Here is a 13,976-nt window from a genome sequence, read left to right on the forward strand (position 1 = left end):
CCTATAGAAACAGTTGGACAGTTCTCACTTGACTAATTTACGTTTCAATTAATTCTCACTTATCTGATGCTTGTGTCTAAAGATCTCCATTAGGTGCATTTGAGTTGAGATGTACTTTGGCAGAATGTCAGATTCGCTCACAAGTACATTTTATGTAAGGTATTGAGCAACAGTGGAAAATAATCTTGATTTACCTTGAGCAAAGTTTTTGGAACAGTTTCCCAGCTCTGCCTGTGGATCTATGCAAATTGAAACAACAATCTGCCAAATTGGCACAATTGTTGCAGTTGCTTTTCCGGTGCTAATCTTGCTAGACACCAGCCACACATTTTATAATGACGTGGGCATCTGTTAAACTGTTTAAGCATGCATACGTTACACATGCATTAGTGTAGGAAAACACAAGTCCTTATCCCCACTGATCTGCAAAACACAAGCGGTAACAAAGCCGCACTGCTCTCTCAACAGGGGCTTTCATGCAGTAAATCCCTATCAAACCTTTGATTCAAAAACTGAAACGGCTTGGCTGACTTGCATGTTTTTTAATATGTTTATATCATATTGTTTTTTTTGTTTTTTTTGTTTAACATCTACATACAAACATGGCTTTTCATTTGACAGCTAAGATTTTGGAAAATGGGCACAGATGAGTGTGTTAAAATATAGTATTTAATGCTTTCAGTGAGACAAAAGATTAGAGTTGACTCACATTTTGACTAAGGTGGGGATATTGTTGTTGCAGTCTAGATTGTGTAATAAACAGTTGTCTGAAACGCTTTAAAAAAAATAAATAATAATAATTCACTACACCAGTGTCTGACGTATTTATTGAGTGTTGGAAGAAATGAGGCATACAATTCTTAAGTCCGCTACACTGGCTGGCATTATGTAAGTATTGCTTTATTTGGGGCTTTAAGCAGACCTAAGGGCCTCTCTCAGTAAAACAAGCATGACTAGGATTTGACAGCTCTCTGTTTAGGTATTACATTTAAAAGCAGCTGTTGGAGTGCAGCTGGACCCTTTGCTAAAGCTGTTGTTCTTAGGGAAAACTCTGCATTTAATTCCAGGTCTTGACTCAGACGAGGATCCGAGTCCTGTCTGTCATCACAGTGGCTTTCTAGGTGACAATTTGGCATGGCACGAGAGCTTGTGATATAGAAAAGATTTGTGTCTGCGCTTGTGCATGCTTGCATGAGGCAGAGTTTTTCTTCATTTTTTATAAATATATCTATATATTTCATGTACATCTTGCCAGATTTGTGGGTTTGCCGTAGACCTGAGCAAGAGCAATCTTCTTATCAAATTATCATGAACTAATCAGAAAGAATTGGTCTGTCCTCTGCTGACATGTGCACAAGCACTTGCTGTGGGTTTGCCTCTGTATGTAGATGTCAGGGGAAGGGCAGGCACGAGTAGGTTTTTGTGCTTGTTATTTGTCCTTGTAGCTATGATGCCAAACCCTTCAGCTCTGGCAAGGACAGCAAATTAAATGCATTTTGAATTCCCTGGCCTGCCTATGGCACTAACAGGATTACACTGACTGACTAACCATACAAATGTGTAAGCTGATTCCCATGAAAACTGTGAAGTGAAAGTTCTTTTTCTCTTTTTCTTTCTGCAGATCAGAGAGTTGCGTCCTTTTGCACCATGACTGACATGCAGCAGGCACAGGCTTTGCAGATCTCTGAGGCGTTGTCCAGACAAATTGCAGAAGCAGAGGGGAAGAACATTGATGAAACTGGGTATGTACTTTTTTTTTTTTTTTTTTTAAATGAATCAAAATCTTAATCTAAAGTCAACTAACACCTTCAACAGTCATATGAATACCCCAGAACAGTGGTAACTTCTTAATTCACTTTAAATTATATTTTCACAATAGATTTTATTTAGGTACTTGCCAATTCAGTCTGTTAGTTTATATTCATTATAAAATCAGTATAGATTACCAACTTTTATGATATTATATAAAGGTGGTCAGTTTTGTTGGGGTCCACATATCCCTTTGCCTTGGGGTCACACAATTGAAAATGTGAACCCAGTTTAAGACAAAGGTACTGCCTGGATCATTTAGTACAGCAAATTGATGTAGCTGCTTACTAAAGGCAGAGTCAAGCACCCAGATATTATAAACACAAATCTAGAATGCTTTTTGAAAACTGTGTGGCAACAGAATACCATTTATTCTGTTTTTACAGATTTATGGGAGATGGATTAGGATTTCACTATTTGCATTTTTTTTTGTTATTTAAACAGAAGTATGCATAATGGCGAATATCTTCTGCTGTTCAGTTTTACATATTTACATGTTCATGCAATGTATTTCCAAGTTAGAGAAAAATAATTGCAGAATATAAAAAGTATGTTAGGTTTTCATGCGTCTTGTTTGTCCATGCATGCATTCAGTCAGATGCCATAGTTAAGAGACTTTGTTATTTGTGTTCTGAATGAAAGGGCTACTGGAATGACATTATAGAGAAAATGGGAGCCATGCCCATCCCAGTTTATAAAGGGACAATACTGTACATACAGCTTGACTATATCCCAGTCAGCAGACCATAATATATCTAGAATGAGTGTCTCACTTTTTTAACATGTTTGTTTTTTGTTTTAACTTATTTTCAGTAGGTATGAAAGAATTTTAGTCACAAAGTTTATCTACCAATTTGTGAGTTTTAAAAGCTGGTCCTGTGATGTATTTCCTGATGCCGAAACGGGATGGTGGTCTCGGACCGAGCCTCGGCCTCAGACGTCTCAACCTGTACTTGAGAGTACACAGGTTCAAGATGCTAATAATGCAACAGTCAGTCAAGTCAGGTGACTGGTTCCCTATGGTGGACCTCAAGGATGCCTACTTTCACATCCCTGTAAAACCCGGCCACAGGAAATATTTGCAGTTCGATTTTGAAGGGGCCACACACGAGTTCCGTGCAATACTGTTCGACCTCTGTCTAGCTCCTCGCACTTTCTCAAAGTGCATGGACGCTATTCTGGCTCCTCTGAGACTCAAAGGCACCAGTGCTCAATTACCTGGACAACAGTGCTCAATTATCTGTCGAGTCACCAGCACAGGCAGTGTTGCACATGGGACTGGTCACCAGCCACCTCCAACGGCTAGGCTTCACGAACCATTCAAAAGCTGGCTGACACCCTTTCAAAGGCTTGTCTATCTCGGGGGAAGCCTCGATTCTGTAAACAGGATCTCCACTTTGTCGAACGGATCCAGAGGTTAACTGTCTGCTTGGAGCTTTTTCAGCCCAGTGCAGCGGTGATGGTCCTGACCTTCCAGAGATTTCTGGGCCTGATGGCAGCAGTATCTCAGGTTCTCCCCTTAAGGCTCCTACACATGTACCCTCTCCAAGCCTGGTTCAACCACAGGGTCCTTAACCCTGTCTTGGACCGACACCGCCTGCACACAGTGTCTCTGTTTGAAAGCTCTCTCGTGGTGGAAACTACCAGCTCATCTGTGCATAGGCTCAGTTCTGGGTAGTGTCACGACAGAGAGGTGGTGACCACTGATGCTTCCAACCAAGGTTGGGGCGCTGTCTGGAATGGCCAGAGGTGCATGCCGTGTTGAAACCCTCATGGGAGGGTCTCCCACATAATGTTTTCGAGCTGCGGGCTGTTCATCTGGCCCTGCAGCAATTTCCCGGGATATACAAGGGAGACGCATGTTGATTCCCATGGACAACTCCACAGTGGTGGCTTATATCAACTACCAGGGTGCTCTTCGGACTCCCAGTCTCAGTTGTGTTGCCCAGAAAGCTTTTTTAAGCTCATCTGGGAGAAGTTCGGTTGCGCGAAGGAGTCCACCAATTGTCCCTATTGGTATTCACTAATGGAGAGCTGTTGCCCACTGGGCATAGGCGCACTGGCCCACAGATGGCCCAAGACTGCTCTGTGCTTTTCCACCATTGCCAATGCTTCCACTGTGCATGGAGAAGATCAGGCCCATCATGACCTGCTGAGTCAAGCGAGTGGCACTCTGTGGCATCCACACCCAGCAGTTATGCAACTCTGGGTCTGGCCCCTGAGTGGAGACATTTGAGTCACCTCAGGTTATCTGACTGGGTCCTTGTCTCTTCAGAATGCCAGGGCAGCATCTATCCGCTCGAAGTATGTCTACAAATGGGGTGTCTTCCAGACGTGGTGTCTTGTGCACTGGACCCCACAACTTGCCCCATGGCAGATATTACATTTTTAATGAAGGGGAATCTCCCTTCACAGCTAAGGTCTACCTGGCAGCTATTTCGGCTTGCCATATTGAAATTGATGGTCCCCCAGGCTCACACTTCCTGGTAGGACAGTTTTTAAAGGGAGCTCGGAGGTTAAGACCCCCTAGAAAGGACCTTGTCCCTCGCTGACCGCCATTCAAGTCCCTACATTCAGTAGAGCTGAAATTCGTGTCCTTAAAGACAGCTTTACTGTTTACTATTACCTCCACCAAGCGGGTAGGCGAAATGCAAGCATTCTCAATGGCGAAAGCCTTTGTTTTTTGCAGAGGCCTTGCAACCTCTTGGGCGTTATTCCAGGGCGCATCTGTAGCAGCATTTTACCAGATTCTATCGACTGTATGTTATAGATCAGCAGAACCCTGTTTTTTTGAGACCAGGGTGTTAAGGGCAGCCTTTTTGTCTTTTAACACTTTATTGGGTTCCACTTTATGTCCTGGGGTAGTTAGCCACACATTTTAATTGGACATCTGGTGTTAAATGCTGAGGTTACACAGTATAACATTGCAACACATACACTGCATGAGGGCTCTCCCTCACTGTAATGTGGACATTATGCCATGGACCCTAAATCGGTCTTTGGGCAGAATAGTAAAGGCAGTTTATCTTCCTTTTCCTTTTGCTGGTGCTGCAAGTCCTTCACTTGCGATGGCTTGGCTATTATATCCCATTCAGTAATGGAAACATTTTGTACTTGAAAGGGAACATTAGGTTATTATCATAACCCTGGTTCCCTGAAATAGAAATGTCACCATTACCTTTCTAGGTCACTGTGCTCATTCCAACACAGCAGGCCTGAAAAGAAAATTGCATATATATATATATATATTTTTTTTTTACATTAATCTCAATAAATTGCTCAAACCCACTTTCAGTTTTGGGAACCTCGTTTTTACATTAATACTGGATTTAGTTAAAAGATACTAATGTAACCACATTGTATCATTGAATAAGAGTACTAATGCATCTATGTGAAACAGTGCATCTGGTTTGTTTCACTGAACTACTTCGCAGCAACTGCAGGAAACATTGTCCATACCCTGAAAACATTTCTGTAAATCACAGGGTTATTTCTGAGAAAATATAAATACAGCAAACATTTGTCTTATTGACGCACAGAAAAGCGATCACTGATTTTTTAACCCCCCTCTCCCACTAAATCGGCATGTTTTCACAGTACGACACTGTATCTGTAAACTGCAGGAGTTGTATTTACATGTATTTTATGTGTAGTGTACATTACATTTCCAAAAGTGGTGTACAGATAAGTGAAGGCAACATTAAAAAAGATTTCATCAAAACATGCATATGAATTCACTTTCTGATGCAAGTGGGCGGAAGCAATTATACATATCCGTTTAAAAAAAAAAAAAATAACAGAAATATTTGCATGTTTCTTTGTGACAAATCCCTCACCACCCGCTTTCTACATCAAACACCATACCACTCCCACCAAAGTGTGAATCGCTGCTTAAGGCATCTCCTCTCTTAAGATTGCCCAGAATGCATTGCGTGTCAAACGATGCCTCCGTTTACTTAGTGGCGACTCTGTAAAGATTATATGAATACATTATTGAGAAATGCAAGTTGTATTACTGATGTAGTGTGAAGGGGGGCATTTCCATGTCGTTGAAAAGGTGAGAGTGACAGATCCTCAGTAGAGCCAGAATCGTGGGCAAAATCCAGGTACTTTATTAAGATTTGTGACCAGTTTGCAACTGTTACTGTGATGGCACTGTTACTGTGATGGCACCGGAATTGGAGAAGACGGAACATCCTTCATATCCCTCAGGTGTACAAAAAAAACTAACTTAACAGAAATAAAAACAGTAACCTGATAAAAACAATAATGTGTAAGCACCGTCTTTAAGCTATTACATTGCATGTAGGCTATCCTCTTAAATAAAAAAAATAAAAAAGTGAACAAGCAATACAAAATAGTTTGCACTGTAAATATTTATCATGTTACCATTTACTTCCCATCTCAGCATAATTGTGTGCCATTTAAAATGTTTACAGTATCAAAAACATTATTCTCATCTGTGATTCACTTTGAGCTGCGAAACAAAAATGAAATATTTATGCACAGTGGTTTAGAGACAATTATAATACCATAAAAAAAAATTCAAGATCATTCTTTTCTTTTGCTTTCATTTTTATTTGTGCTTTTCTGAGTCGTTCTGGCCACCCCCTGACCCTTAAGTACCCCCAGGGGTACACATACCCCCGATTGAAAACTCCTGGGCTACGCTGTAGTATGAATATAATAAATATTAATTTAGTTTAATCAAAGCTTGCAAAAATACAAACATTACAGTTGTTGTCTCTGTTTAATGATCATTAGTTTACTTACGAAGTAAAACAAGAAAAATTAAAACCAGTAAAAACACTGCGTTTGAGAATTCAGTTTTACTTTTTTTACATGCTGGAATTTCGATAGCCTCTTTATACCAAAGTGCAAAATGCACATGTTTTGTATGTAATTAGTAACAAACATCTTTGCTCCGTGTTGCTTGTTACCGTTGCTATTTTTTATTATTTTTTTATTTTCACAAGAGTACATGTTTATGATTGCAGAGGGGATTGTAAGGCCAGTTACAGGACAAAATGTCCACTACAACTTGCATGTCTTGTGTCAAACAAGGACACTATATTAAGAACTGAATTAAAGGAGAAGTTTTACTATTTCCCCCTGTGTGTTGGCCAAATAACAAAATGTAATTGCCACTATGATGAATGCAGTATACAACGACTGTGTGGAGAAATTATTCCATTACCTGCACCAGTTTCACTGGATTGAGCTACGAAAATAAAATGCTGAATACCAATAAACCCAACACCCCTTGGCTCTCAGATGTCATTGGGTCCCCAAGTACCTCACTTGGTAAAGGCATGACAACATGGTATACAGAGTGGATCACACAGTCAAGGGAGTGCAGGTCTGCATCCGGGCTGTGCAATCTGTCTTCGCTGGGGATTCCACATGGAGCGTCGCATTGGCTCTGCAGTCCCGCTGGTTAGGGAGGCAAAACCGGCAGGGAATGTTTCTATTAGTGGTACAGTCGGCACCCTAATTTCATATTCGATTTATCGTATAGGCATTTATCAACAGTAATCGATGCAATGACATTTTATTTTTCAAAATAAAAAACAAACATTAGTTTTTTTTTAACAGAAGATCCAGTAACTAAAAACACTTGTGCATAATAGTTAAACAAAAAGGCACAACTTGCAGTCAAATTAGAACACTTATTTAAAAAGAAATGCAAAGGACTTGAGTTTAACAACTGGAAAGAATATGCATGCATCCTCATCAGCTCTCCCTTTAACCGCCGCGGTTATACTCGTACCTAAAACCGCCGCCGGCAGTCATTATGACATTTACATTTTAAACAACATCAATATTAAAATGAAAGACAAACTATGTTGTATCAAACATCTGCACAGCCGAAACACTGCATTTAAATGAACAATTAAACATAAAAGGGTTTATTTTTTAACTTCCCACTATAAAGCACTACTTCAAAAAAATGAAAAACTATAATAAAATAAACATTTAAAAAGAAACTAGTGTGTAAACAGGTATATGAACATGCAAAACTGTAAACAAATTTATTTTGTAATTTTAAAATGAAAGTAGCATGTTTTTTCTATGCGTGTGTCACTCGCAGCACAGAATCCAGGTTGAGCTGCTGTAGCCTGCAGCTTTGCAGTTTTCTTATCGAAATGTTTCTGCTGAAGCGCTGTGGCTGGCTTCAAGATGAAATCTCTCCTACTAATATTTTCCCCAGGGTGCACTCCTTGTACAAAATGAAGGAGTTGATGGCTGCCAGGTCCAGTAGAGATAACAGGCTTGTATATTTAAAAAAAAAAAAAAAAAAAATAGAATATTGTTGGTTATATTCAAAATAAAAAAGGGCAGTCAAAGTAGTCATTTTGACGGTTTTCACTTTTAAAATTAATTACTCTGTGTGTGTGTGTGTGTGTGTGTGTGTGTGTGTGTGTGAAAGATATACGCGGTTGTCTGTTCTTGACTTAAAAACATACCCTGATTAGCGTTTGAAAGACAGGATCCCAAAAGTAAAAATGTTATAATAATCACATACCTAGAACCGCCAAAGCTGTCACTTTGACTGCCCTTTACAATACATGTTTTTATTTTGAATATAACCTACAATATTCTATTTTTTTTTTAAATATACAAGCCTGTTGTTATCTCTACTGGATCTGGCAGCCACCAATTCCTTTTGTACAAGGAATGCACTGGGGAAAATATCAGATGTCATCTTGAACAGCAATTCAGCAGAAACATTTCAATCACAAAACTGCAAAGCAGCAGGCTGCTGCAGCTCAACCTGGATTCAGTGCTGCACCGAGTGGCACACGCAGAGAAAACATATGTAACATATACCTGTTTACAACTAGTTTCTTTTGAAATGTTTATTTTATTATAGTTTTTCATTTTTTAAAGTACTGTTTTATCGTGGTAAGTTAGAAAACAAACAATTTTGTTTGATTGTTCATTTAAATAATGTTTTGGCTGTGCAGATGTTTGATATAACATGCTTGAATAAAGCTTTTGAGTTGTATCTGATAGTTTGTCTTTCATTTTAATACTGATGTTTAAAATGTAACTGTCATAATGACTGCCGGCGGTGTTTTTAGGTATGAGTATAACCGCAGTGGTTCTAGTGTTAACATTGTAATAATAATCGAAAATACTATATTTTAACGGAAGTAATTTCTGTCTGAACTATCGTTAACATTTGAATTAATCTCACAAATTCTGACTAATGTAACTATCGTACTAAATTCAGCTTCTTTTTTTATAATATTGCCATATAATCCAAACAACATGCTTTGAAACAAAAGCTTAAAAAAAAAAAAACCTTTGCCTTAATTTTTTAATCAAGAAAATGTGAATACAATATGCCTACTTCTGATTTGGCTTGTCCAATGTGAATGTAGAGGCCTAAATTGTGTATCCTAGCAACGCTCTAATCTACCGTACTAGCACTAAAAGAAGCTCTCACTCACATACACTTAAGGCTTTAATGTAAACCGCCAACAGGAGACTTTAAACTGGGTTCTAATTTGATGCATCGATTCACCAATATGTAATCGAAGCTCTGGAAATTTAAGGACAGATGATCAATAATCGATTCACCATGCAATAGCAGCCATAACTAGTCAGGTGTTCCAGGGGTTGATAGCTCGCTGACATCCACTTCAGAGCTCCTGGGTGTTAAAAGGCAATTGGCTTGATTGTGGGATTGGAGGACACTCGCTGATCTATAGTTCCCCTGAGCTTTGTGGGGAAGCTGTCTCGCCATAACCCTGGCAGCAACAGAAACTTGAGGGAAGTAAATCTTGATTGGCATTCAAGAACTGCTTGTATGTGGTATATTTTTGGGGGACAATTCTAGTCATCCATAACTTTAAACATTCAGTCATAAAATGTGTAAAGCTTCTTAGACCAGTAGACCCTTGTATATTTGAATAGTGTTAAGTTTTAGTGAATTATTATTTTTATTATGTAGAATATGTGTTTTTATACCATATTTGTAATGTGATGGCTATAATTCCCTTTATTCGCCTTCTTTTTGGTTATTTAGGGAGAGTTCACCATCTACTCTTACAGGGAAGGTAAACCAACTGGAAGTGATTCTCCGACAGCTGCAATATGACTTGCGAAAGGTAATGCATCTTTTGTAGTTGATTTCTAAAGCTTAAATCTTTCTACAGTTAGCCATCCTTTAGGTGCAAGTATGCATGTCTTGCTCTTGATAATTTAGCCTGTAGCCTTAGCCTAATATTGTTAAGCGGTAGCATAAAAGTCCCATTTACCCTGCCATTGGGGTGAGAATATAGTTTCATGTGTCATACTGACTAGAAACATCGTGTTTGAGTAAATGATCAATCTAGGAGAAACACTAAGTGGATTTTTTGTTCATTTAGGAGAAGTAAAAAATGGCATGGTTAAAAATTTATATTTGCAAAATGTTAGGTGCCCGTGTAAATAGATCAAATAAACAGAGACAGATCTAAGTTGAAATGATTTGATCAATCATATGTGCATATATTCCATTCGATATTAAACTTGAAATTATAAATATTTCCTCTATTATGAACTGTTTGCCCTCCCATCCCTCTGCAAGAAGGTTCATTTAGAGACTGTTAGTAAAGCATTCTCAAGGCAGGTTAAATAAGCACACAAGGCTCAAAACAAGCAAAGTCATCTTAGGTGCTAGGGGTTAAAGATCTTAAACTACTGATTTATCATTGTTGGATGCAATTTCTAGTGGAAATGATTTACTGCTAATTTTATAGGCTCATGGGAACTGCTTAACAAGAACGTATTCAGAGCAAGGCAACATTGTGCAATGGAAATGTAGCTCAAATGATTGTGGTGATTTGGTGATGTTGGCCTTTTCCTCCATTAAGTCTTCCAGGTGTCAGCACTTTAACATGCTTCATTTGTTTTTATCCCACCAGGAAAAGGAAGACAAGGCTATCCTAAAGGTTGAAGTGCAGCACTTGAGGCAAGACAACATGCGACTTCAGGAGGAGTCCCAGACTGCTGCCGCTCAGCTGAGGAAATTCACAGAGTGGTTTTTCTACACCATCGACAAGAAACCTTAGATTACACTAAAAGCCCTAACTGATTTAATGTAAACATAGGGTTTAAATACAATTACTTAATAGTTGTAGTAGCTATAGTCTGTGTCTGACCATGTTCAGCTGACAATACCAGCAGTGATGGGGTAGTTAAAGAGAACTAATTCATATTATTTATCAAGTGAAGCTATATGGGAATCTGCTTTAGTTTGTGCTCACTACAAAAAAAAAATGAATGTATCTCATGGTGTCATTTCAGACAAATCTAAAAACAACAAACGTTATATTCTTATTTTGTTATAAACCATAAGGTAACGTAATCCACCATTCAATGTTTAATCAGTCAAGATATTAACCAACTCTATTGGCTTTTCAGTATTGTAAACTATAAGAGCTAGGTAGTAACTGATGGTAAAGGAGCTCTATTTTTTGTAAGTAGTTTTTATTTCCACTGTCAGTGTCATAGCAATAAAAAGTTATAGTCAATAGTCACAAAACTGGGTTTAAAAGTTAGCACTAATGTGATCAAATACTTGTTGAAATGCCGTTGTATTAGAAATTATTTATTTGCAGGAACGAATGGTGCCTGATATGAACAGTGTATGGACTGGTTTTCTTTTTTTAAACACATGCCTTCTTAACAGCTCACTAATTTACTCACCACCAATTCATTTTCTTTTTGTATAGTTTACTTGAGGCTATAATAGTTCTAATACCTTGTACTAGAACTAGGGTGCGAGCCAACAAACCACTTTTACAATGCCAAATGTGTTCATCTTTGTACAGAAACTCTGAGGAAGTGTCTTGTATTTAACACCATTATTTAACCTTACAGTGTTTATTTTGTTAAGATTTGTTTTTTGTTTGTTTATCTGCACTATGAAGAGGACAGCTTCCTGTAAGCTGACATTTCTGTAGCTTGTCAGGGCTATACTGATGATTTCTAGAAACTCCAACATTTGGATGCTGCTAGTACACAGTTTGTTGGTTTGTATGCTTTTACTATGTCTTTCTTTGTAAACTGTTTCATTTAAGATGGGACATAAATTTGCTTTTTAAAATAAATGTAGGTCATAAAAACACATACTGTTTTATGTGGTCATTTGGCTTTTGATAAACACGTGTACAAACTATGCATAGAACATATGGCATAGTTCTGATGTTAACTTTAAAATTGCTTTTACACAAAACACTTGATGCTGTGCAAATTCCATTACTCCATTTTTATTAATTGTATATAAATGTGACACAAGTAATTAGCCGTAAGATTTAAAACAAAAGAAAATGTATTGATACCTGACCTGTGCTTGATGGATGTTTTCTATAGTGGCAAACAAGGTAAACCGTACCATTGAAACTAGATTGGAGAGCAGTGACTAATATTAGCTGATTTAGGGTGATTGTGCACAGTTTTTTTTGTGTATGTGTGTGTGTCTGTGTGTGTGTGTGTATATATATATATATATATATATATATATATATATATATATATATATATATATATATATACACATACAGTGCCTTGCAAAAGTATTCAGACCCCTGACCAATTCTCTCATATTACTGAATTACAAATGGTACATTAAAATTTCGTTCTGTTTGTTATTTTAAAACACTGAAACTCAAAATCAATTATTGTAAGGTGACATTGGTTTTATGTTGGGAAATATTTTTAAGAAAAATAAAAAACTGAAATATCTTGCTTGCATAAGTATTCAACCCCTGTGCTGTGGAAGCTCCCAGTTTACACCGAAAAGAAATTGCCCTAACAAGGACACAATTACCTTACCATTGGCCTCCACCTGTGAACCATTAAAGTTGCTGTCACATTTTCTGGATAAAAACCCCACTGTTGAAGGATCATTGGTCAGGCTGTGAATCTGAAGGAAAATGAAGACCAAAGAGCATTCTACAGAAGTTAGAGATACAAATGCATAGATTAGGGAAAGGGTAATAATATCCAAGTGTTTGGATATCCCAGTGAGCACAGTTGGATAATCAGGAAGTGGAAGATGCATCACACCACCCAGGCACTGCCAAGAAAAGGCCGTCCCTCAAAACTCAGCGCTCAATCAAGAAGGAGACTTGTGAGATAAGCCACAGAGAGGCCAACAATCACTTTGAAGGAGCTACAGAGTTCAGTGGCTGGGAGTGGAGTAATGGTGCACCAGTCAACCATATCAAGAGCTCTGCATAACACTGGCCTGTATGGGAGGGTGGCAAGAAAGAATCCTTTACTCAAAAAGTACCATCTGAAAGCACGTCTGGAGTTTGCCAGAAAGCATGAGAGTGACCCAGCTGCGATGTGGGAAAAGGTTTTGTGGTCAGATGAGACCAAGATAGAGCTTTTTGGCCAAAACTCAAAGTGCTATGTGTGGCGCAAACCTAACACTGCCCATGCCTCAAGACGCACCATCCCTACAGTGAAGTTTGGTGGTGGCAGCATCATGCTGTGGGGATGCTTCTCATCAGCAGGGACTGGGCATCTTGTTAAAATTGAAGGAAGAATGGATGGAGCAAAATACAGGGAAATACTGCAAGAGAACCTACTTCAGTCCGCTAAAAAACTGAAGCTTGGGAGGAAATTCACCTTTCAGCAGGACAATGATCCCAAGCACAAGGCCAAAGCAACATTGGAGTGGCTCAAGAACAAAAAGGTGAATGTCCTACAGTGGCCCAGTCAAAGTCCTGATCTCAATCCCATTGAGAATCTGTGGCACTATTTGAAAATTGCGATCCACAAGCGTCGTCCAACCAACCTGAACAACCTGGAGCAAATCTGCCAAGAAAAATGGGCCAAAATCACTCCGACCCTGTGTGCAAATCTGGTACATACTTACCCCAAAAGACTTAAAGCTGTTATTGCAGTGAAAGGTGGCTCTACCAAATATTAATGCATGAGAGTTGAATACTTATGCAAGCAAGATATTTCATTTTTTTTATTTTTCTTAAAAATATTTCCCAACATAAAACCAATGTCACCTTACAGTAATTGATTTTGAATTTCAGTGTTTTAAAATAAAATATCAAACAGAATGAAATTTCAATGTACCATTTGTAATTCAGCAATATGAGAGAATTGGTCAGGGGTCTAAATACTTTTGCAAGGCACTATATATATATAGTGAC

General features: G+C 38.4%; 1 protein-coding gene across 5 annotated transcripts in view; it reads left to right on the forward strand.

The window, feature by feature from the left end:
- The window catches only part of LOC117403032 (signal-induced proliferation-associated 1-like protein 2), a 138,216-nt gene extending 126,285 nt beyond the window's left edge, over window positions 1-11,931 (forward strand). For 3 of the 5 annotated variants that reach the window (XM_059024380.1, XM_034004870.3, XM_059024381.1), the window contains 3 exons: window positions 1,622-1,742; window positions 9,845-9,926; window positions 10,725-11,931. In XM_059024380.1, coding sequence (XP_058880363.1) covers window positions 1,622-1,742; window positions 9,845-9,926; window positions 10,725-10,871 — 350 coding nt within the window. In that variant the 3' untranslated portion in view covers window positions 10,872-11,931. Of the gene's footprint in view, window positions 1-1,067; window positions 1,122-1,621; window positions 1,743-9,844; window positions 9,927-10,724 lie in introns of all 5 variants that reach the window. The other 2 variants (XM_059024379.1, XM_034004867.3) reach the window with 1 other exon arrangement.
- The last annotated feature ends 2,045 nt before the right edge of the window (window positions 11,932-13,976 follow it).

Source organism: Acipenser ruthenus, chromosome 5, assembly GCF_902713425.1.
Source record: "Acipenser ruthenus chromosome 5, fAciRut3.2 maternal haplotype, whole genome shotgun sequence".
Classification (NCBI taxonomy): Eukaryota; Metazoa; Chordata; class Actinopteri; order Acipenseriformes; family Acipenseridae; genus Acipenser; species Acipenser ruthenus.